Source organism: Herpailurus yagouaroundi, unplaced genomic scaffold, assembly GCF_014898765.1.
Source record: "Herpailurus yagouaroundi ecotype Mexico unplaced genomic scaffold, PumYag 28, whole genome shotgun sequence".
Taxonomy (NCBI): Eukaryota; Metazoa; Chordata; class Mammalia; order Carnivora; family Felidae; genus Herpailurus; species Herpailurus yagouaroundi.
In genome coordinates, this window is record NW_024412376.1 from 110504863 (window position 1) to 110530101 (window position 25239).

Here is a 25239-nt window from a genome sequence, read left to right on the forward strand (position 1 = left end):
AATAGACATTTAAAAATGTGCCTGTGAGTGTTCCATCTTAAGCTGGCTTTTTTTTTCCCCCTGTATGTTTAATGAGAGGTCTACGGAAAGATCAGGCTACAGGATACAAGCAGGAAAAAAAGGTGACATCCACATGTCAGTGTTAGTATACCTCCTGCATAAGAAATTTCAATTGCACCTGTAAGGTTGTCCTTCTTTATCCTCCAGTACCTCGCCCCAGGAACTACCCCATGACTCCTCTGCTTTACATCAGGAATATATACAAAGGCTACACAGTAAACTATGAGTAAGAAATAACCACCAAGGCTCAAAAGATCTGTCTGCCTTCATGCACCACCACATCACAAGTTAAGAGAAAGGAATGCTAAGAAAACTGGCCTAGAACTCTGGCTCCACCACATTCTGGAACAAACTGTCCCCAAACCACCTCACTCTCTTGACCACAGGCCCCTCATTTGTGGAGGTGGACTTGAAACCATTTATCTCATAAGGTTACCTTGCAGATTAAATAAGACAATGTAGGAAAAACTGTTAGCACAATAGCAGGTAAAACTGAAATAGATGGTTACTAAGGAGACAATCAGCTTTATGACCTGAAGAAAGCAAAATTTCACCCCTGGAAAAAAGTCTGCTACTTCACAAGGTTTGTGATGACTGAATACATATATACTATAATAACAGATATTGAAATACACTTTATTAAAATCCTTAGTAAGATGTATGGCACTTGGATGGTGCTTAATAAATATTAGCCAAATCTGAATCTACACCCTCAACATAGCTTCTTAGGATTAATGTAGAACTGGTTAGCTTGCTCTCAGCAAGAAAAAATGTAAGAGTATTCTCTACAATAATGAAATTTTAATGTTTTATTCATTCTACTCAAGCAACATCTTGAGGAAACTGAGTAACTAGAAAACAGATATAGAATAAAACTGAATAAGCTTCTTGCCTGCATGGTCATGTCAGGCTTCTTTAAGGATCCTGGGAAATTTTAGCACATGAACACCTCTTAATAAAATCAAATATTTATGCTTTAAATGTCTATATCAATAAAAGGGCAAAAATGGCTTTTGGAAGGATGACAAGGTGAATGAGGAAAACTTTGGGAGAAATAGCTCTTAGGGAAATTACCTGCCACCATCCCAGCCTTGAGCCTTAAAACAAATAGAAAGTTTTCTTCACGTTTTGTTATTATACTCTTCATTTTCCTAAGTATTTTTGCCAAGCCTCATGCTTTAGGTTTTCACTGTAACTAGACAAGTTCAAGTTATGACAAACTCCAATCTGTGGACACTTTTTCACACATTCACCTATGATACCACGTTGGAAGTTAAAGGGCTGAGCTACTATTAAGTGGGACATATTTAGTCACTATTTTCACACAAAAAAATTTCTATTCCATACCCACTCATCACTACATTTCAGATGTGTATACACATTACTACAGGCTATGTTTCCAAATGTGTGTTTCTTGGAACCCACAGCTAGTGAATTATACAGATCTGGTGATTATCCAAATTCATTGTTTCCCCTCTTGAGTCCTGCAAGTGTTTCACAGAAACTGCTAAAATACTAGGCTAGGAGAGTAAAAGGAAGCTAAAATGATGGATGCTTCAAATTTCTATGGTTTTCTCAAAAGATCATAGTACCATAAATGATAAAACATCAGCTGTGCTGGTGAAGTATCCTTGCAAATGCAAAGCCTGAATCATTCTATACCAGAAGGCCTAGTACTTCCTGTTTAACCATTAGTCTATGATTTAAACCTACTTTATAATCCAAAGAGGGAATGATACATAATAAAAATAAAATTGCATAGAATATGATGCAGGTCATGGAAGATAAATTAGGATTATCTTTTATTTCCTAATTTTCTTTTAATGGGCTTTCTAATTACAAAACGCATATCGACTATAATATGGGACCACAGGAGACACAATCGAGCAGTTCCTTTTAATGGTTGTAACATCTTGGTGCATAGCATTTATTAAGATAATAGAAAAATAATATAGAAAGGAATGATAATGAAATTCTACTCTAGTGACGACCATTTTAGATCATTTGGAGGCCTCCTCATGCTGTGAATAAAACAAAGGTGTAGAAATGGAAGCCAGGGGTACCTGGCTCAGTTGGCTAAGCGTCTGACTCTTGGTTTCAGTTCAGGTCATGATCTCACAGTTTTGTGAATTCAAGCCCTGCATCAGGGTCTGCACTGACAGTGTAGATCCTGCTTGGGATTCTCTCTCTCCCTCTCTCTCTGTCCCTCCCCCGCTTGCCCTGTCTCTGTCTCTCTCAAAATAAATAAATAATTCTAAAAAAAAAAAAAAAAAAGGAAATGGAAGCCATGGCTACTTTCAATCACTTGGTCTTAGAGTTTCACTCAGGGAAAAAGCCATCTTTTACTTAGAGATACTATAGACCATGATGTCTCAGTACTTGAGAAAGTATCCCTCTTAATCACTCATCCATTATTAAGCATGTTCTCCCTGGAACAGTCAACAATGAATCAATAAAATATATCCCTTCTGTTAACAATAAAGTATAGAATCTACTCCCTTGAGGCAGTTTTTCTTTCTTCTCTAATTTGTTTATCATTTTTAGCAAGGCTTCTTTCCCCTCCAGGTATAAAACCACACTTGGTTAGAAAATTTATTTTGACCCTTTCTAAAATATTAATATGCCCTTGAGTGCACACTCATTGCAACCTTGACACATCAGGCAAATGAACACAGGTACTTAAGTGGAAATGTATTTCTAAAGTGTAGGTCAAATGAAAATCTGGCCTCATTCATTCAAAAAGTAATTAACACTATTTTCTACATTTAAACAACACATTTTAAAACAACACATTTTATAAAAAGCAATGTGAGTATATTTGTGTGTGTGTGTGTGCACAGCGTATATGTGGGGTGTGTGTGGTGTGATGTACAGGTGTGTGTGATGTGTGTATGTGTATGGTGTATAGATGTGTGTGTGGTATGGTGGTGTGCAGTGTGGTGTGTGTGTGCAGTGTTGTGTAGAGGTGTATATGTAAGTGCAAGTGTGTGGTGTATAGACGCATGTGGTATGATGTATAGGTGTGTCTGTCTCTGTGTGTGTGTGTGGTGTGTGTGTGGTATAGTGTATAGGTGTATGTGGTATGGTGTGTATGTGTGTAGTATGTAGGTGTGTGTGGTATAGTGTATAGGTGTGTGCATTGTGGTGTATAGGGTTGTGTGTGGCATAGTGTATAGGTGTATGTGGGGAATGTATGTGTGTGGGTAGTCTAGTTCACTGAAGTAGCACAATTCTTAAAAAGCAATGAAAAAGACACTATATAAATTTTTGTTGATAGTAGAAAGGAAAGGAATAAAAGGGCAAGAGAAGGAGGGAGAGGAGAGGGGGGAAAAGAAAGAAGAAAGATCATATCTTATTCCTTATTTACAAAATTCTGTCATTTGTTTTTGAGTGAATCAGACCAACTTAAAAGAAATGAACATTTCCCCTCAGGGAAGGGGAAAGGACTTTCTAGCCTTCTTCCACATTATATATAGTGTATAACACTTTTGTAGACTTGAGATTCAATGGAATAATATTAAATGATCTAACTACTATGTACTGAACTCCTTAACACTTTTTTCTTTAAATATGGCTCCAATGTTTCATATTTATCTACAACAGCACATTAGTTGTTAACTTGCGGTTGGGGCGGGGGGAGGCTTCTAGTAAGAACCTAGTTAGTATACTCCATTGGGAAAATTTCAGGGAAAATTAAATGTTTGAACCCCTTTAAAAGAATACAACTAAAAGATTAAACTGGCTGGGGCATCTTTTGTGGAAAAAGGAGAAATAAGAATAAGAACAAATTTTTACTCAGTGTCTATTAGGTGGCAAACGTTACATATACTATTTCATTTAATCCATATGGTAACTTCTAAGAGTAGGTACAATTATTAACACAGCTCACAGGTTAAGAAAAACAAAGAAATTAGGTAATTAGCCTAGCCCATGGTCACATTGCTGGTTAGACCTGAGTCATGGTCACTTTCCTTTACTCCAAAGCACATATTGTTCACACTTTATCACGCTAAGTTTCCCCAATTGGGATGTTGGTGATGAAATGTAATATTGTGGACTGTCCTTAATTGGACATTTTTTAGTTTGCACTGTTGGCTTCTGAACTGAGTCATCTTTCTTATACATCTCTGCTATGTAAACATCAAGGCGCAGTGGAGATATAACCTCTATTACCTCTCCATCAATTAATAGCGACTCTATTTCTAAGAAAGAGAAATTTTAGCACAAAAACCACGTATTGACCCTGAGTGCTTTGTCAAACCACACGACTAATTTTCCTTTTAGTGCTTGCAACTGGGCTTCCTTAGTTCTTCAGTATGACTTTGGTCCCTGAGCAATAGATGGGATGAAAGGGAGAGAAAGATGCATGAAGAAAAGAAAACTCAGGAAGTGATGAAGATTTATGGAAGCAAGTGAGAACAGGACAGACAAGGAAGGAAAAGAGGAGGAAGAGTTGTCTTCACAAAGCACAAAAAACTCACAGTCTTATTGTAGCTGTGAATCAAGTTTTCACAGGGATTGAGTGACCCCTATTTCCTTTCCTGTACAATCACTTCTCAGTTTGCAGGCCTATGTCTCCATCTGTGTAGTTGCTGGTTCACTGTTACACACGTCCCAGTGTTGAAAAACAAGTAATCCGCCAGTTTAAATATTATTGACTCATTGACTGAATTCTTTTACTAGGAGCGCATGTTGCGATGAAAGGCCAGGCTTTTGTTGTTTTTAGAATACTTACGCTAGCTGTACATGCAACTGTATTATTCTATAACTATCATTTTTCAACTTGCTATCATGAAGTACTAAATTGATGGTGGTATATAGTTTTCTTTCAAAAAGTATTAAGATCTTGAGGAGAGAAACACACAATCACTAATCTTAAGGGTTTATCATGAAAGTGGAGATATCCACTTGCCTTTTTTCCCAACCACAGACATTTTATTTCCATAGTTTAAGGAAATCCCTCCCATTCATGTTCATATCCTTCATGAGTGCCTTTCACCTGGACAACTCTAAAAATATGGGGTGTGACCAACAGTCTTGTCATAAAATAAGCCAACTGCCCAATAGTGTATGCTCAGAAGGGGGCATGATGAAGACTGGTTTGTTTTTCCATCATTCGTACTTACTAACCTTAAATTTTAATAATAATAACCGCAGTAACAGTGTCAGTTAGCAATTAGTCATTACATACCAGAAACCGTCCTAAGTACTTTGTCTGTACTAGAAAATACCTCAGTTTTTCCACACAATATAACAATTCTATAAGGTAGGTGCAGTTATTAACCCCTTTGTACCAATGAGGAAGGTAAGGCGAGGCACCCGGGGAAAAGGAACTTGCCTGAAGTCCCACATAGAGCATTAGCCAAGTGGGGCTTAAATACTAGATTTTCTGACTTCAAAGCCCTGCTACACTTCACTACTGGTCCCACTTGGAGGTAGTAGAGATTGCCAGAGTCCTTCCAAGACAACTCCTCACTCTGTAAGACAGACTTCCAATACAGGCTGGGGAAAACAGGTCAAAGGAAAAGCCATCTATCTCCACTTCAGTGACTACTTACTATGCAGGTTTCAAGCTTCACAATGACATTTTCTAGAAAACAATGGTCCTTCTAGGAAGGAAAGTTACATATAAAATCTTCATGTATTTTTGACAATTAAAACGTTCAAATATGTCTTCCTTGGCTCTATATTATGATCTCTGCCAGCATCCAATTAAAACAACGAGCCCCAGTTTCCATTAGCCTCAGGTAAGTAGACCTTCTATGTGACAGGTGTGCTGACAAAGCCCTCATCTGGCTTCATGAATACCTCAAACCTCAAAAAAGTGAGGAGTATTTTTTTTCCTTTAAAAAATTTACTGTATGACTACTTAGACTTGCCTATGAAGTCAGATTACACACTTTTTTCATAAAGAAATAGTGACATATAAATACATAAAGATAGAAATAAATGAAACGGAAAGTTCAAAATCCCACAATTAAGTTTGTCTGTGAGCCAACAGTTTGAATGCGCATAGTCTGGACTTCCCCTGAAAGTACACAATGGATGGTTACTCTCCTCTTATTTAGGAAAAGTTCTATATGATTGTGTAATGGTAACATCTGTGTTTCAAGCATATTTAATTGATCCTAATAATAGTATCTATCATGTATTGAGTGCCTACTCTTCTCTAAGCAGTTTTTAAGTTATGAAATATTTGTCATCAGTACACATTTTAATAATAAAAAGCTTTTGTGATTATATGTCATTCATGTTGCCTACATTTTCACTTCATACCTGTCTCCGCTTTGCTTTTTTTTTTAATATGAAATTTATTGTCAAACTGGTTTCCATACAACACCCAGTGCTCATCTCAAAAGGTACCCTCCTCAATACCCATCACCCACCCTCCACTCCTCCCCACTCCCCATCAACCCTCAGTTTGTTCTCAGTTTTTAAGAGTCTCTTATGTTTTGGCTCCCTCGCTCTCTAACCTCTTTTTTTTTCTTCCCCTACCCCATGGTCTTCTGTTAAGTTTCTCAGGATCCACATAAAAGTGAAAACATAGGGTATCTGTCTTTCTCTATATGACTTATTTCACTTAGCATAATCCTCTCCAGTTCCAACCACATTGCTACAAAAGGCCATATTTCATTCTTTCTCATTGTCACATAGTATTCCATTGTGTATATAAACCATAATTTCTTTATCCATTCATCAGTTGATGGACATTTAGGCTCTTTCCATAGTTTGGCTATTGTTGAAAGTGCTGCTATAAACATTGGGTTCAAGTGCCCTTATGAATCAGCACTCCTGCTTTTAAGCATGCGCTTTCTGTCAATGTGTGTTGATTGTCCTTAAATAAGACAAAAGAATCTGTGAGTGCAAAGCCCAACAATGACCTATCTTTTCATCAGTGTTACTGACCAACCCAACTTTAGGGAGATACTGTTCTCTTGTCACTCGTCACTCAAGATGCATACAGGTCTTCTAAGGTTTCTCCACCCAAGTGGCAGAGAAGATTGCAAATACAGCACCAAAATATCTGAGGGCAATCTAACACAGCTTGCCATCAGCATTAAAATTCTTTGTTCTGTTTTTAAACTCATAATCATTTTGTCTGCATTCTAGTCTACGATACACCCACGTCTGTCTTACTGTAAACATGAAGAGGTTTTCCTGCAGAATCTATACGTAAAGGTGCATATTGCATGAATGTGCCCTACATCTCTGCTCAGGTTTACACGGTCCCCCATATGCTATTGTACTCCTGGTGCTATAAGACCTTCATGGAATGTGTATCAGTTTTTATTTTAAGGGACAATAACTTGTAGCTAATTGCATGACCTGGGATAACTAACACTATTACCATTTAATTATCTGACACAAACTTCTACAGATATAAAACAACTTTCCCCAAAGTGAATCCTTTCTTCCAAATGCCTTCCATATCATAAAATGATGAATTACCCTAAAAAAAATCCAAAGACCAAGTTGAGCACCTTTTGGGAAAAAGGTTTGGCTAGAGGGATACTAGACTGCTAGGGTGTATAGAATCATATTCCTTACCCAGAACTTACTTTTTACTTTTATATCTTTCCTAATTCTAGAATATAAATCTTCCCTGAGAGCATAACATTCCTTCTTTTCTTTCTCTTATCTCTTCTTTTCCTTTCTTACTTACATGGTCTAGCACAGATGAACTATAAGGCTCCTCTTTACCGCTAAGAGACTACAATCTGAACTTCTTTTTCAATTTCATGCTTCAAATTCTATAAAGTCAATAGTATCTTGTTTCTTCTATAAGCTCAAAATAATCTATTTAGAGTTTACTTCAGGAAGAGATTCCTAGAGCAATAAGAAAACAGAAAAATATGGGACAGAAGTTCAGAGGACTGGGTTTGTCTGGCCCTTATATGTTAATATTTGTATCTGGTTTCCTCAACTATCAGATAAGATGAAGAATAATGTACACTAAATTTCCTTGCAAATACTGCAGTTTGAGCTAATTTCAAAGTTGAGTTCATTTCAGAGCTCCTGGTTTCTCTTCCTGATTGAATCTCGTGGCTAAGATACCTTAGGTAATAAAACTTCAAATCTGGCAGGATGGTTTCTCAGAGAAAATAAAATAAAACCTTTTACTGATGATCATGATACCATGCCGAAAGCTTGCATGCATGGAGCCTACACCTTCCTCCAAACACAGGGTAAGCACCAACATGAAGCATGGTGTCCTCACCTGGGTCAGGAGGCACACAGGCACAGGAAAAGTGAGTATTGTAGCCCACTTTGAAGTTGGAGTTGATGGGGTAGTAGTCAGCTAGCTTGATCATCTTCTTGAAAGCATCGTAGATAAAGATGAAGCTAATCAGAGAAGAGAAGCCCTCTTCTGTGAAGCGAGTGAAGTACTGAACCAAGAAGCTGGCATCTGTGGCTACCAAAATGAGACACAAGAAGGCTGACCACAAGCCAATCCAAAGGCGAAACTCCAGATAGTCAAAATTATGATCCCTGGAAAGAAGAGAGAAAGGTATTTTAGACTCCTCCATGGAATACAAAGAGTAATATAAAACTACCCAATGACGGCAGAATGATTGTAAAAAATACAGGATCACTTTTAGCCACTAAATATAAATCTCATTCTTGATTTTATCCAGAAAATACCAAGTCTAAGGATTCGGTCTCATGATATTATTAAAGAAATAATCCTGAAAGTTTAAGAATGGCACATCAAAAGTAGTCATACCATTTGCAGGTAAATAACTAAATTTTCTCATTCAAACTCTGCCTTCATGGAGTTTAGAAAATAAACAATTTGAAAGCGTCACATTGGTACCGAGTATGCACTCAATAAATGTTTGTGAGCTTCGCTGGTTAATGAAGACACTAAGATAAATATATTCTCTGTTCCCACATCATCGCAATCTACTGAGGGAGACAAACTGATAAACATAATCACACCAGAAAATACTAAGTGATATCTAAAGGTTCCCACAGAGTGTCACAGAGGAATAACTAATTCTGGCTGGGGGTTGTAGGAAAAACTCCAGGTATTTAAGGGTAAATAGGATAATTACACTGTACTCAGATCAAGAAAGGCTCTCTTGCTGTGTCATAGCCAGATGCAACCACAGACGTGGTATCCTTCTTGTGAAGCTTGTCCATAGACATGGTATCCTTCTGCTTAAGTGGTGTGTGAAGCATCTTGTGACCACCTTGTTTTTGGTCTGTTCCTGTCCCACAGTAGTCTTAGATTAGGCTGCCTCCATCAAAGGAGGCCATTGTTTTTCAAAGCCCTTTCCATTCCTTTTAAGTAAATTAGCTCACATTTAGGAAAATATGGGCCAAGTGTTGACATTTTACCATTTCATATTGATTCTTTTAAAATTATGTGAAGATTATAGTATTTTTCTTATCATTTAAATTTGTTTTAATGTTTACTTATTTGCTTTTGAGAGAGAGAGAGAGCACAGCAGGGGAGGGACAGAGAGAGAGAGGGAGACACAGAATCTGAAGCAGGCTCCAGGCGCTGAGCTGTCAGCACAGAGCCTGATGTAGGACCTGAACTCACAAACTATGAGTTCATAACCCAGGCCAAAGCCAGATGCTCAGCCAACTGAGCCACCCAGCAGCCCCTTTTTCTCATCATTTATGATGAAAAAGCAAACAGTAGTCATCATATTTCTTCTATGAGAAAAAGAAATAAATCAAGGATCATGCATACTTGATGCTCTACAGCTTTGATTTTAAACAAGTATCTTTTATAGTGATGTATTTTAATATATTCCTGAAGGTATGGTATCAACACCTTCACCACGACCAATCCAGTTTGGGCCACCACGAAGTCTTTGCTTGATTTTATGTCCTTACTGATATCCATGTTTGCCCTGCTCAAAGCCATTTTCCACATTATAGCCAAAATGATCTTTTTAAATGTAAATCAGATCCTCCCTACCCCCTTTCAAAACCTTTTGATGGCTTCACACTGTTCATAGAATAAAATTCAAATTCTCTAACTAACATAATTGTTGGCATATTAAATGTTTCCAATGAGAACTTGCTAGATGAATTAAGGCATGCCTATGGCTTTGGACTTGAGACAGTTACTGCCATGACCTAAGTATTCTCACAGAGAGCCAGGAGATCCTGAGTGAAAATTTTATGGAATATTAGAATTAAAAGTTCCTTACATACTGTGATGGTTAATTTTATGCATCAACTTGGCTGGATCATGTGGCACCCAGATATTTGGCCAAATGTTATTCTTGGTATCTCTATAAGGATGAGTTTGATGAAATTAACATTTAAATTGGTAGGCTTTGAGTAAAGCAGACTGCTTTCCATAACGTGGGTGAAATTCATCTAATCAAATCCTTCAACTGAACACAGCAAAATACCTGCCAACCCCAGGCAAGAAAAAATTCTCCAGAAGATTGCCTTTGGACTTGATATGGAACATGGCCTTTTCTGTTTCTACAGCAGACAGCCTTTGAATGTGAACTGGAGCATCAGCTCTCCTGGGTCTCCAGCCTGTTGGCCCAACCTACAGATTTCGGACTTGCTAGTCTCTATAATCATGTGAGTCAATTCCTTATAATAAATCTCTTTACTCTATTGGTCTCATGTCTCTGGAGAATCTTAATATAGATACCAGTTAGTCAAATATGTCTCATTTTATAGATGAGAACTCCAAGGCCAATGGAAGTTAAGTCATTTATCCAATGCCAAGGTTTTAACGGCAGAGCTGGACCAGAAACCAAACCTCTGCATTCTTGGACTGGTCCTTTAAAAATTTCACCATCATTCCCCTGAGTTATATTTAGGGTGGACCTTAAAATCACTGTCCTTTTTTTCCTTCTTTTCACCAAATCACCTAAATTGGAATATATTACCAAAGCAGGAGATTATTAACACTTGGGCAGAAAGTTATCTCCTATGGATTTCCTGGAATCTTTCTTTTTTTCAATTTTTTTTCATGTTTATTTTTGAGAGAAACAGAGTGCAAGCAAGGGAGGGCAGAAAGAGAGGGAGACACGGAATCCGAAGTAGGCTCCAGGCTCTGAGCTGTCAGCACAGAGCCTGACGTGGGGTTGAACCCGCAAACCGTGAGATCATAACCTGAGCTGAAGTCAGTGGCTCAACCGACTGAGCTACCCAGGCGCCCCAATCCTGGAATCTTCCTGAGGACATCTTTTGCATTCCCTTATAGTTCTCTTTAGATCTACAATCCCACTGCTTAATCCTATGCTTGTCTCTGTGAGATAAGTAGAGTATAGAAAAAGCTAAATTCTAGGAACCTGAGATAATTTACATTATTACACAATGAATCAAGTCTCGGAGTCAGGGCTAAGAAACAGTTTTATTACTTCTGAGCCAACAAACTTTTTTCTTAAAATAAAAAGTTTTAAACAATTACTTAGTTTTGTTTCCCTAACAAGATGACAGGGCAGTCTTGATTTGTCCTAAGAATGCTAATGGTTGTTTAGAGAATTGATGTTTATAGGACAGGATGAGAAACAAATCCAATAACCAGCTAATGGTTAGGAACAGTCAGTTTGAGTACAAAGGGAAAAAATGCCTATATAAACTTAAATCTTAGGATCTAAACAATATACCAAAATAGCTGCTCTAAAATACTTAAATATTCCCAGAGTAGCTCTATAAGAATAACCCAAATAAAATCACTAAAACCGATGGCACTTCATTATAAAAGTGATATGTTTACAGCAGCAAGAAGAAAGAGGAATAAGAGATGAGAAACTTTAAAACAAGTTGATCAACAGTAATGACTACAATAAAGTGGCAATATTACATCCAACAAGACTATCAGTCCCTTTAGTGCCAAGTTTAAATAGCAATTAAGTTATAAAAAGTAACAGTAAATGATAGTAGAGACAAAAGAAACTATGGTGAATTCAAATGAGAAAATGGGTTTATATCCTTATGATATCACAGTGTTCCTAGATATTTTGACTTACAGTTTCTGAGTAGCATAAAACCAAGGTACAGACAAACAGAAGAACTCATCAGAGGCATGCTACAGAAATTAATGTTCAAGTCACTGACAAATGTAAACTCCCTAAACTACATGAATAAATCCAACAACATAATAGAAGAAAACAATCATTTGAAGGCCTCTAAATAAATTATTCAAAGAATAGAAGGAAAAAAATTATTGAATGACTAAAAGCAATTATACAGGCTAAAATCCAACTTTAATTAGAGGTTTCTACATGGCTTAGACACAGTGTTAAAACTTCCAGGGGCACCTGGGTGGCTCAGTCGGTTAAGCATCCAACTTTGGATCAGGACATGATTTCACGGATTGTGTGGGTTCAAGCCCCACATGAGGCTCTGTGCTGACAGCTGAGAGCAGAGCCTGGAGCCTGCTTCATACTGTGTCTCCCTCTCTCTTTGCCCTTCCCCACTCACGTTACCTTTCTCCCTCTCTCTCTCAAAAGTAAACATTAAGAAAAAAAAACTTTCAGATTCTTTGCGTGAGAAAAAGAAAAGGTATCTACTTCTCTGTTACTGGTTTACAATGTGTAAAAATAGTGCAAAGAAGACTGTAGAATTAGGGGGAAAAAACTACAATTGTCATTTGGAAAGTTGTAAGCTGTCATTCTGTTACTAATTTTAAAAGGTGACAGAACATCTTTCATATTCCTTAATGATTCTCCAGTTTATAGGCCAAACATTAAAACCTGTATTCCACATCAGAGGGAAATCTGTGCATTATGTGGAGTCACGCTTGAGTCCACTGAAGCTACAAAACAAAGATTTACCTACTTAAAAAAAAAAACAGTAAAATATTTTGGGGGGAAATCTGGGCAAGACAGACTAAAGCAGTTTCTTTACTAAAGGACTTCTCAGATCCCTTAGTAAGCTGAACTGTAAAATGAATTACTAAGAGGAAGCAAATATACAGCATTTGCCAGATTTATGGGGATCACAGAGCTTTTTTTTTTTCTATGAAACACCTAAATGGGACTAATCATTGAGGAAATACACTTTGAGAAATAGTGATCTACACAAATACTCTATATCTAAACAAAATATTAGCACTGTTGTTACAATACAGAAGCAAATGACACAGCATTATGAACAAAAGGACATGGTTTGCCTTAAAGCACCACATGCTACTCAGTGATGAATTTAAAGCACAGTTTCTCAAATGTTTCTTGTTGCTTTACAACTGTTTTCAAATCACTTGGAACTATGTTTACATTACCAATTATGATGAAACAGAAGGGAAAGTGAGAAAGGAACTTGCTTAGTGAAAGGAAATAATCTCTATCCTACAATTATCTAAAGTAAACTGGGACGCAAACATTTTCTGTATATTAAGGCTCTGATCACATTGCATCCAATAAATCTTTCTGCAAAGGTTGCACATGTTTGTTCCTGTTTATAGTACATGCTTGTTCCATCTTTCCACAAAAGCTTTCTTGTCTCACACAATGTTTTCTTAAACATATAAAAATGGTTTGACTTTCTATAAACTGACACGAATAGAAATTCTTTCCAATGTCCTTCTGAGAATTATGATGGAGGAGGGATTTGTAGTGATGAGCTACAGAAAACTCACATTATTGCTTTAAATTCTCATAAGATCTTGCTGATGTTCTCAGCCCAGTTTTCAAAACACTCGTTTTAAATTCTCACCGCCTTCTCTATCTTGTGATAGCTTTTGATGGTAACGTACAGTTTCAAAGGCTATTCTATCAGCCCTTGAGTCCATGAGGTATCATGTAGGTAACAAAACTTCCAACAACAAAATCTTAAAAATTTATAACAATATAAGAATATGGAAATTCCAACAAGGAGTGCCAGCAAGTCAATATGAAATTCTGCAATCTGCCGAAGGATTGAGGTCTGCTGGGAAAGGCAATTCTCTCTGAGAGGTATCGAGTTCACTAGAAAGAGGCCAGAATACCCAATTTGATTTTGAATTTATTTGTGTGCTAATGTGGCCACTTGGATAATTCGCTTAACTTGATTTTCCGCTTCTTAAAATGATCCATCAAATTCTAAAAGAAAATACGATATCACAATTGTTATGTCCATTAGGAGTGTATGGTAATTTCCTAAGAGGCATAGTATCCAGAGTCAGAAAGCAGAATTCAAATCCCAGTCCCACCAACAACTGGTAATGGGGCCTATGAAAATGCACTTACCCTCTCCCTGCCTGTTTTCTCATCTATAAAACAGGGTATGGGGGTGGGGTTGGGGGTGCCTGGGTGGCTCATTTGGTTAAGCTTCAGACTCTTGATTTCAGCTCAGGTCATGATCTCACAGTCCTGAGATGAAGGCCCACATCGGGCTCCGCACTGAGTGTGGGGCTTCCTTGGGATTCTCTCTCCCCCGCCCTTTTCAAAAATAAATAAACATTTAAAAATAAAAATAAAAATAATAAAACAGGGTATGGTCCCTACCTCATTGCACTGCTACAGGAATGAAATGAGGAAGTACATGTAACGCACTTCGGATCATATTTGGTATGTGATCAACACTCAACACTCAACAAATGCTATTACTAAGCTGGCTCTTGAAATGAATCTTTAATTAAGAACACTGGAATCAGGGTCAGGAGCAGTGGATCACTGGAACAACTAGTCTCTCATTAATGAGCCATGGGACCTTGAACAAGACATTTCATTTCTTGTCGGCCAGGATCATGACAGGAAATAGATGGCATTCTCAAATGGGTTTGTGAGGAAAACTTAATAAATGGGCTATTTACAGATGTGTGAGTAACAGAGAATGGCAAAGTACTCAGGAACTGGAAACATCAGGGAGCCATTTTTACCTCCTGGCTTCAAAAGGCCAAGGAAGGAAGAGAGTCACCAGAGCCTAGTGAGGGTAGAGCCAGGCCAGTGGAGCCACTGTACAGAGGCTCTACTCAGGGGACAAGCCACTGCCAGACTGCAGTGTTAAAGCAGGGACTGTGAGGTACAGGGAGGTGGACCCACACCCTGACCTCTCTCCCTCCCTTCCTGTCCTACTCGTGCACTAGTCTAACCCAACAATAAGCCAGAGGGCAAAGGAGACTTAGTGTTTGGGTCAGCCCCTGTGGCACAAAGCAGGACTAGAAGGATAGAGAATAATGATGAGGGCAAGTAGATAGTACAACATATGGGCCCTCAGCTGAATGAAATGTAAAATGAGTGTTGGACTACCCAATCTCCAAGGGCCTTTCAACCTCCAAATCTCAAAATTCCCATATTCTGACCTACCTAATTACTATTCGGTGCTATATCTAGACTGTGTTCTAGAATTAATCCTAATTTATAATTAGACATGTATACACATACTTGCTGAAATTGAATAGAAGCCTCTCAAAGACAAGGACAGGTCCTGTGCTGCTCAAAATCGTGAGTGGTTGACCGGCAAACAGGCAAAAGATGGCCCCAGAGACAGCTGTGCCCAGGAAGCTCTCCAACACGCCCTGATAGAAAGAGAAGAGAGTTGTTAGGAGAAACACACCTTTCTTCCTCCCAGGTGTGATGCCAATGGGGAAATTAAGCACATGAATATGCTACTACAAAGGCCATACCAAACACAGAAAATGGACACAAAGAATTGAGATTCTTACCAGTATGAATATCACCATCTATTTCACATACGATTTAGTCATTCCTCCCTACTGGAAGGGCTGACTTGTTCCAAAAAACTACAGTAACTATAATGACTGGTGGTTGACTACAGAAGGCAAAAGGTGACTCTGATCCATTCTAAAAATATTAATTGAAGCTTCTGTATGGAAAATCACATTATGTAATCCCACCAAGTGGGTAGAAATGATTTAGTACTTTGGGTGATGCTTTTCTCTCTGTGGTTAACTTCAGTGTTTGCTTCAGCCTGATTTCACCCTGTGCATAGCAGGTACTTACAAGTAGTTACATTTTAAACACAAAGGCTATTTTTTCTAAAGGAAAGATTTGAGAGGGGAGCAAAGAAGACACAAAAAGTTATTTTCCCTTCATCCTGCAATCTCTAACATACCAATTCCAAAATTTAAAAAAAAATCTTTATATATATAATACAATACACATATTATATTATATATATTGTATATAATATAAACTGACAGAAGAACTTTAATTTATTTTAGAGAAAATACATGTGTAGGAACATGAATAACTAAATCTTTGTGGCCACACTTTCCTGTACTTATAACTCTGGAAACCCAACCCATTGTCTTCCTTTAGGCTAACAAGAACAAAGAAACATGAACCATCAAGTATCACTGACTTAAAAAATTACCCTAACTTTCTTAATCATGTCATTTGGGACCAAGGCCTCAGATGATGGCAAACTAGCCCATTTCCTCTATTTTTCACAGTTCAAATTTTAGTTAGAAAAGCACATGTTTATTTGCAAGAGGATCTAAACTTGAAATAGTATTATATCAAGGGGTGACCTTTTTAAATATAAAAAGGTGACAAGAGACCCTTTAATCATAGGGTCTATGATCATACTAAAACATACTAAATCATACTAAAACAAAATGGTGCCAGGAAGATCTCTCCCTTCAACTGAGTAACAAATTACCTGTTCATAGGAGCATGATTTATGTTTTTACATAAAGCAAGCCATCTCTTAATCTAAACCGCCCTCTGTTTGGAGCAGAGTAGGTTTCTGGATAATCTGTGATACCTCTCAGTGATTCCCTGCACCCCACCAATAAAAAGTTAACTTATCTGCCTGTGAGCCTAAGGCACCTCTTTCTACTGCCCCAAAAGTTCTCCAGCAACTTTCATTCACCCATCATATAACAAAATGATCACACAGAATTTTTTTTTTTTAATCAAGTTACGGGCATGGAATGAATACATCACGGGAATAAAAGGCACAGCATAGGAAATATAGTCAATGACATTGTAATAGCATTGTATGGTGACAGATGGTAGGTAACTCGTGGTGAGCACAGCGTAACACAGAGAAGTTGAATCATTATGTTCTTTTGACAGCCAAAAGTAACGTAAAATAGTATGTAAACTACACTCAAGTAAAAAAATGTTTTTTTTTTAAGTAATAAAAGTTTGAATGACAGAAGTAAAAAAAAAAATCAACTTCTAGAACTTAAATACATCAAGTGCTATACCCACTCAAAAGCTTTCCTAAGAGACCCCTATTATAATGTTTACCCAAAATATTTTTTACACTGCATCAGAGCCACCAATGTTATGCTTAAAATGGCACTGGCAAAAGCACATCCTCCTCTCTGAAGGGTACCATTCAATTCAGAAAACAGTTAAAAATCCTTTAAAACAGCACCATGCATTAATGGGGCTGGGGTGGGGACAGGGCAAAAAAACAAGGGTTGACAAATAAGACTAGCTTCTAACACAGAGAGTATCTATATTCTGACACAACTAGGAACAACTTCTAAGAAATCTAGGTTGAAATCCGGGCGGGGCAGGGAGGGGAGGAGGACAGGGAACCCTATTTCCATGGCCGTGAGCTCTACTGCATGACTGAAGAACGTCATCTCAATATTTTGTAACCACTCCACACATAATCAGAGTATCCACCTCCTTCTTTTTCAGACAGAATGAAGAATAACACACAAGGCTGGCAGAACCAGGCTGCATTTATGCAGACAAGATAGTCCCTTGTGCCCAACAAATAGTTTTGATCTCTTACATGTGAAGGTATTGAGATTCAGGAGAGTTAAGTGATATGAACAAGTCCACCATGTTCAATGTGGCACGACAGGTCTTTGGAGTGTGGGTACCTGCCCAACCACGACTTCACCCATAGCAATGATACAAAGTATGCTGGCTTCAGCTGGGGTTTTCTTGGAAGTGCAGTTTTTCACCTCCTGTGCATTGACATTGGGTTTTTTTTTTTTAAACGTCTTTATCATTTATCTTTCTTTTTCATGACTGGCTTTAGTGTGTAACATGAAAGGGTAGGAACGGAATGCTCCCCATGTGGCAAGACAAGCCACCCTCTGCGTGAATGTGACAGGCAGAGTTATACTGTGTCATTCTTTACCAAGCACAGAGAAGGACATATTTCTCATTACTACTGCAGTATCAAAATACAGCACCACCTGGGCGTGAGACAGAACAGGAAGCAAGAAAGAAGAAATGCAAGATTGGGGATTCTCTACTTGATTTGCCATCACTATCAATCTCTCTGAGGGCAAAGCACAGGGTCTCCGGGGGCCTTCTTATTTTTCTTCCTCTCATCAAGCTCTGCCCTATCCCTCCATGTGCTCTGTAGGTGTGCAGGAAACGCTAAAGGAATTGAAGAAGAAATACCCAAATCATACCCTAGGTTCCACTTATCAAAGGTCAACAGCCGCTGTTGCTCATTCAGTAAAGATAACAAGGAATTTCTCCCAGAAGATGGCTTTGATTTATGGAAACCATGTGACTGTTAAAAGGCAGATTATTTTTATTTCAGTACTTGATCCTTTGGTAAGTGCTACAGTTTCCATTCTGTTGCTGACAATTTTGAAACAGAGACAGGTGATTTATTATACACACTACACTGGAAACTTGCTTAAACTTAGAGATCCTTGCAGCGTTTCTGAGAAAAGAACTATTTTCACCACGTTTTGATTTGTTAGTCTTGACAATACAGAAATGTAAAAAAATAATCTCAGGCAATGAATAACTTCAGTTTAACTAACAAGAATTTAAAGCTATTTATAAAGTGAACTATCAGAAACCCTTTTCTGATTTGTTATATTCAGGATTCAGTAATATAAAGAAAGAAAAGAATGTGTGGGTGTGTATATTTTTAATAGATATAACTCATAAAGACACTTCTGCCCCCAGTTTCTCCCTGCCTCTATTATTTCTCATTCAGTCCATGAGGACACGTGTGGCTGAGCTCTGAGGTGTGGAAGAACCAGGTGGCACAATGTTACAGCTCCGTTTCGGTTAGGCTTTTACTTCACTCCATTTCCGAGCACATACCACCCACTGTGGAACAACAGAATGAGCAAAGAACCAGCAGTCAGGAAATCTAGAGTCTAGACTTTGTTCTGTCATCAGAGAACTGATGATCTTGAGAAGGTCACTTAAAGTCTGTCAAATTTAGTTTCCTCGGGAAGGACAGATTCCATATGTTTTCACTCCTATGTGGATCCTGAGAAACTTAACAGAAGACCATGGGGGAGGGGAAGAGAAAAAATGGTTAGAGAGGGAGGGAGCCAAAACATAAGAGGCTCCTAAAAACTGAGAACAAACTGAGGGTTGATGGGGGGTGGGAGGGAGGGGAGGGTGGGTGATGGGTATCGAGGAGGGCACCTGTTGGGATGAGCACTGGGTGTTGTAATGGAAACCAATTTTACAATAGATTTCATAATAAAAAAAAATTTAGTTTCCTCACGTAGAAGAGAAACATCCAGATGGTAGAGGATAACAATGGACTCTGGAATCAAAAAAATCTCAAAATGACATCTAGACTGTGCCATTTACTCAATCAATGACTTTAAGCAAGTTACTTCATCTCTCTATGCCTTATACAGTTAGGATGCATATTAGACAACACATGAAAAATGTTTAGTGTAGTCTCTGATATAACTTTTTTATAAACAGTAACATATACACAATGTATTTGTTTAGATATAAGATGGGAAGCTGAACTAGCCGATTTCCAACATCTTTTCCAGGTGGCTCAGTGCAAACAGCATGTGTTGGAGTGAAGTATATCGGAGTTAAATCTCAGGTCCACCAGTCACCAAATCCTCTACATGTTCTCTCTTCTGTAAAATCAATTGCTATTTCACAGAATAATTGGACTAAGAAAGACAATATATAAAGAGCTAATAACAGAGATACAATAAAATGTTTGTTTTCTTTCCTTCACTACTTCTCATCTCCTTCTTCCCAGCCTGGCTCTATTATTTCCCTTTTCTTCAAAAGAGGGAAAAGATGGGGAGAGAAAGCCGAAAGGAGTGACATAAAAGAAAAGATGAAGGTTAGTCCTCAGAGGAAAAGGGGCAAAAAAACCTCTTTAGATCTCCAATATTTCTCAGAGCAAATCCCAAAGCAACAGAAGCCTTAGGGGGCCACGCTACAGCCATTACTTCTTTTCATTCCTTGTGTTACTAAACACATGGAATCAACTATAATACAACAGAATAGTTTGTTTTACTTTACAGCAGTGAAGTCAAAACCCACATCCAAAACAATGTATGAACACTTTTCTGCTCACATCAGGGTATGATGTTAAACCAAAGATGGTCCCTGTTTGGCAAAATAGCCAAGAAAATCAGCACAAGTCCCATAACAGAAAGATCAAGCATAAAAGAAGTCAGACCATAAGAACAAGAGTCTTTAAAAAAAAAAAAAAAATTAACCATCATTGGTAACACCAGCGTTTCAGATCTTCGAACTACCTGTGACAAGGGTCACCAGGCCATCACGCCTGTCGTTGCTAAGGTGAAATAAGCACATTCAAAAGATAACAAAACATTAAAAATTAAAAATGTACACTGTCAATTTTGACTTCACTGCAAGTGAGTATCTTCATATAACACTAAAGAATGACCTGCTTGTTTTCTGTCCTTTTTATTAAGGAATTCATTATTTAGAATAATAATCACAACTGTTGGGGGGAGGGGGGTTGGATGGCAATAACAGGAGAAAAGTGACACAACTGCCCAAGAACAAAAAATTTTCTATGGCTTTGAGAATTTTCAACCAAGTAAAACTTGGAAAGTAAAATATTTTGGTGGTAGTAAATGATAAAGTATTCGCTGACATTGTTGTTATATTTCAAGCTTTTTAAGAAAACTAAAATGTTTCTAACCATAAGAAGAGAAATTTCAGCCTGTGTTGGTTATAATTTATACAAACTGTGTGGAATGTTGAATAATAAAGTTAAATTTCTCTAGCTGTGTCTTCAAATCTGAAATTTAGCCAAGGAAAATGATACAGCCTAATGCCCCTTAAACACATCCATTGGAAATAGGCAGTCAAGACCCGAGTTATCTGCAGGAGTTTTGATGTCAGGTCCCCAGTGAAAAGCCAAGCCACATGATTAAAAATAAGTGAAGAAATGATGAAAGTCTCTAAATCAAATTTAGGTCACATGACAATTATCTGAGAAGCTTTTTTTTTTTTTTTTTTTTTTTAAGAAAAAATACTGATTCCTTATCTCTACCTCGAACAATTAAATCAATATATCTGAAGATCAAGCCTGGGGAATTGGTATTTTTTCAAAGTTCCCCAGTTGATTTTCATGCAGCTCAAATTTGAGGTGCACCAATTCAAAAAAAAACTCCCTTCCTCTCAAAATAAGAACCACCTGCTGACATTTGTTAGGGTTACACAGATCATCCATCTACACTGGGGAAGAAGACTGGATATCCAACCCTCATTTTTTATTTCACCTGTGTAACTGCAGCCTATAAATCAGTGATTTCTGTCCTGACAGATCACAGCTGCCAAATCCTTATTGCCATCTACTCTGCCTAAAAGAGCTCTGTCGTCATGAACAGGATTTCTGTTTACGCTGCCCAGCAGGACTGAAGAAAGAGAAAAAGCTGAAAGATGAATTAGCTCTCTGCTTAAAGAAAAGTGTGACCCAAAACCTTGACCAAAGAGCCACAACTGCAAGTGTGATAGAATGGATGGGCAAGACAGGGAGGCTTTACAGTATTTTTTTGTTTGAAGAGTTGTGAATAGGTACCTAGATCATCTGAAGTGCCCAAACATCAAATGCCAGTATAACCTTACACAAAATTAATCCCAGATGGATAAAAAATTTAAATGAAAACATAAAAGAACTAAGATATGTGGGTAAATATTTTTCTAATCTTGGAGTGGGGAAACCTCTTTAAGTATATAATGAAAATAAGAAACCATAAAAGATTGAAGATTTTGAATACATAAAAATTACAATCTATATAGCAAAAGAAATCATAAATAAGGTGAAAAGACACAGGATAGAGCTAGGAAAAATATATTTGGGATATTTCTGACAAGAAAAGGGTAGATATCCTTATTACACAAAGAGAGTTCTTATGAGTCAATGAGAAAAAAAAACAAATACCTAAAAGGAAAATATGCCAAGGACACAAATACAAAGTGTAGACAGCCAATAAAAATGCGGAAGGATATTCGCCCTCACTAAAAATCAAAGAAATCTGAATTGAGTAAGAATGAGCTATCATTTTTCCACCCATTGAATGGCAAAAATGAAAATATGGTACACAATCCTGTTTTTGCAAGAGTGCATGCATGTGGACAGTCTTGTCCATTATTGGTAGAAGTAAAAGCTGGGATGACCTTTGTGGAGTGTAATTTAAAACAAATATAAAAAAAAAATATCCTGCAAACATTTGCTAGGAATTTTACTCCAAGGACATAATTACAAAGAATGAAAATGTAGTTAGGCACCACAGTTTGTTTATAATTGAGAAAAATCGGGAAAACTGAAAGTGTACTAATAGGAGATTTATTAAGTAAATTGTAGGACATGTATCATCATGTGTATAAAAGATGTAGTCATTAAAAATAATGCTCAAGGTCCACACTGAAGTGGAAAAACTTCCACTTAATACTAGCCATGTTATGAAACAGCAGGTATATGATCTCGCTTATATAAAATCTTATACATCAATCTATCTGTTTCCACATGCACTGCAAGATGTAGGAAAGATGTTTATGAAAATGCTCATAATGGCTATTTCTGAGTCATGAGTTTAAGGGCAAAATTACCTTTTATGTAGTTGTTCTGTATTGTTTGAGTTTTCTACAGTGCATAATTATATCTTATTAAAAATAAAGCCATTTCAAAATTATTTCAAGACAAACACAAAATAGTTTTAGAAGGTAGCAACATTTGGGACTGCCAGCCTGCCCAAATCACTATCATTTTCTAATCACCAAGAAAACAGAGTTGACAAAGGTCTTTCCATTGAAAAAACCCAACCAAATATGTTCGGGTAAGTGAAAAATTCGGTTACATTTGACTTAACCTTAATCAAATAGGTTTGATTCAGAACTTGTACATGAAGTGAAGCAAATGATCTAGTTAAGTTGCTTCCTGGGAGAAGGAACAGCCAGCACACTGGAGGCAAGTAAACAATGCAAGCCCCTTACTTTGTCACCAAATGCACATTTAGTTTTGCCAAACACAACAACCCAACTGCCTCATGCCAACAGACTATCTCTACCTAATTTTTTAAACCTGTGGTATGTTTCTGGAAGACTATGTCAGGCAGATGAGCATATCACCTTGCATTTCCACTTAGAGAAAGAAATGCATTTTGGTGCCAAAGCACATTTAGGTAAGTTGAAATTACTATACAGTCCTTACTACAATGAAGCAATTATCAATTTTCTTTACTCTTGCTGCTATAAACTGCACATGAGAACCTTCATAAAGAAGTGTCTATCTTATGGAGGAATATCATATGTGAATAAGAAACGATATATTTCCAACCTCAGCAGATTGATTAAATATTCTCAGCACAGCAGTATGTTTAAATAAAGCTTCAAATTTGGAGATGCCAGCTATAAATGTTCCTTATTATGAGACAAATTTCCTTAAAATGTGCTCCGTTAGGCTCCATAAATATCACAAAATTCACACAATTCTAAAAATCTTACTGTATCCTTTTGCTAAAAGGTTTGTGAAAATAAGATTATATTTACTCTGGGGAAAAAAATTTAAATGACTTTCTTCACTCTAGACTATGCTCAGTCATTCACAATTAACAATGTCAATTTGAGTTCAAAGATTTTTCTGTGTCCATAAAGCTAAGAACAACTTTTAAGTGACATAGAGACTTGTCACAGAACATCAGAAAGTGTTCCCTGTACAGGTAACTTGCCCATAGACTAAGCTATCCATAAGTATTTGTTAAATCAATGTTTAACAATTTAATCAGAAGTATCTAAATGAACAGAACAGTGTACCTGCCTGGCAACCAAGAATATAACTACAATGCAATGAGCTGGCACACATGGTCACAGAGTTGGTTCCGGAAAGAACATGCTTCTAGGATGGTGAGGCTGCAAACCTTTTGTTTGTTTCATAGCATGGCAAGGGGACAAGAGCATTATTACAGTGGAACATACTGAGAAGGATAATAAGAGTGTTGCACAATTCCTGGACCTCAGAAAGCATATGTTCTAGTCCTTTGTTGCTGAACAATATGAACAGAAAAGAGGCACAAGCCCAGGGCTAGATCCAAGATAAGTCTGAGGTCAACTCTTAGCAAAGCAGGTTCAGTCACTTGAGAAATCCGAGCTAAATTTTAATTGCCACACTTAAGGAATCCATGAATACCTCCTCTGAAAGCGTTAGAGTGCTCTCAGAGCAGCTTGATGGTCCAAACATGTGGCCCAACTTGGAGGATTCATGCAGTCATGGATGTTGCCATTATAAACTGATTGTACTTGGATCCATCATAGCTTCAACTGTTTTATTTTGAACACAGGTCCATGGGAAATGATCCATATGTATGGCTCCTAAGATGTGCTTCTAATGATGTGGGGGACAGATGTATACACACAGGTGTGTATGTGGGATTAAATATACATATATTTTATTATGATTAATATTAATTACAGTTTATATATTTTTTTCAGCTCTGAAATAAATGCTTAACTGTAAATTTTTGTCTTCAAGCAGGCAAGACCTCCTGCACAGAAGCTGGCAGAAGAGTTGCTTAAACAACAACAGTTCAGTGACTCATCTGTGTTTTCACAACACGTTTGTACCAGCACCCATGTCTATTTGTAGCCTGACAATAAAGACCCTATATGAACCATCTCTGAGCTGTCTGCCTTAAAAGCAAGGACACTATTCTCAGTTGACTCACTTGAGCTACTTGTGCTTTTGAGAATAACCCGTTGCCACATTTATGAAGGCATGTGATATAACTGAAGATTACTTCAGGCTGTGCCAATGTCCTGCTTAGTTCTGATCCAGTGTTTAGAAGGTCAAATAGACCCAGAGGGCTTTACCACCCTCAATAATCCCCTATATACCACTACTGGTATCTCTTGGGGACATAGAAAAAGAATGCCTTATCAACACCCTAGACTGTAAATACCATCAGAATGGGGATTATTATCTATTTTGGCTACTTATCTGTATCCCCAGCACTTAAAATAGTGTCTGCCACACAGTAAACACCCCATAAATACTTGCAAAGGAATAAATCAACCTCTGCCATGGGCCTGGGAAGTGATCTGGGACTTAGCACCAAATCCACAAAAT

General features: G+C 37.5%; 1 protein-coding gene and 1 long non-coding RNA gene across 6 annotated transcripts in view; one reads left to right on the forward strand and one right to left on the reverse strand.

The window, feature by feature from the left end:
- The window catches only part of SLC4A4 (solute carrier family 4 member 4), a 304579-nt gene that overhangs the window by 73277 nt on the left and 206063 nt on the right, over window positions 1–25239 (reverse strand). For all 4 annotated transcript variants that reach the window (XM_040481605.1, XM_040481622.1, XM_040481596.1 and 1 more), the window contains 2 exons: window positions 15354–15487; window positions 8279–8550 (listed from right to left, as the gene is read on the reverse strand). In XM_040481605.1, the coding sequence (XP_040337539.1) occupies window positions 8279–8550; window positions 15354–15487 (406 nt within the window). The remainder of the gene's footprint in view (window positions 1–8278; window positions 8551–15353; window positions 15488–25239) is intronic.
- Window positions 439–24789, forward strand: LOC121034642 (uncharacterized). Of its 2 annotated transcripts, none has more exons than XR_005792542.1 (3): window positions 439–643; window positions 10429–10617; window positions 24649–24789. It is a non-coding gene; the product is annotated as an uncharacterized LOC121034642 (long non-coding RNA). The 2 variants fall into 2 exon arrangements; XR_005792540.1 differs by having other exon boundaries at window positions 10519–10617.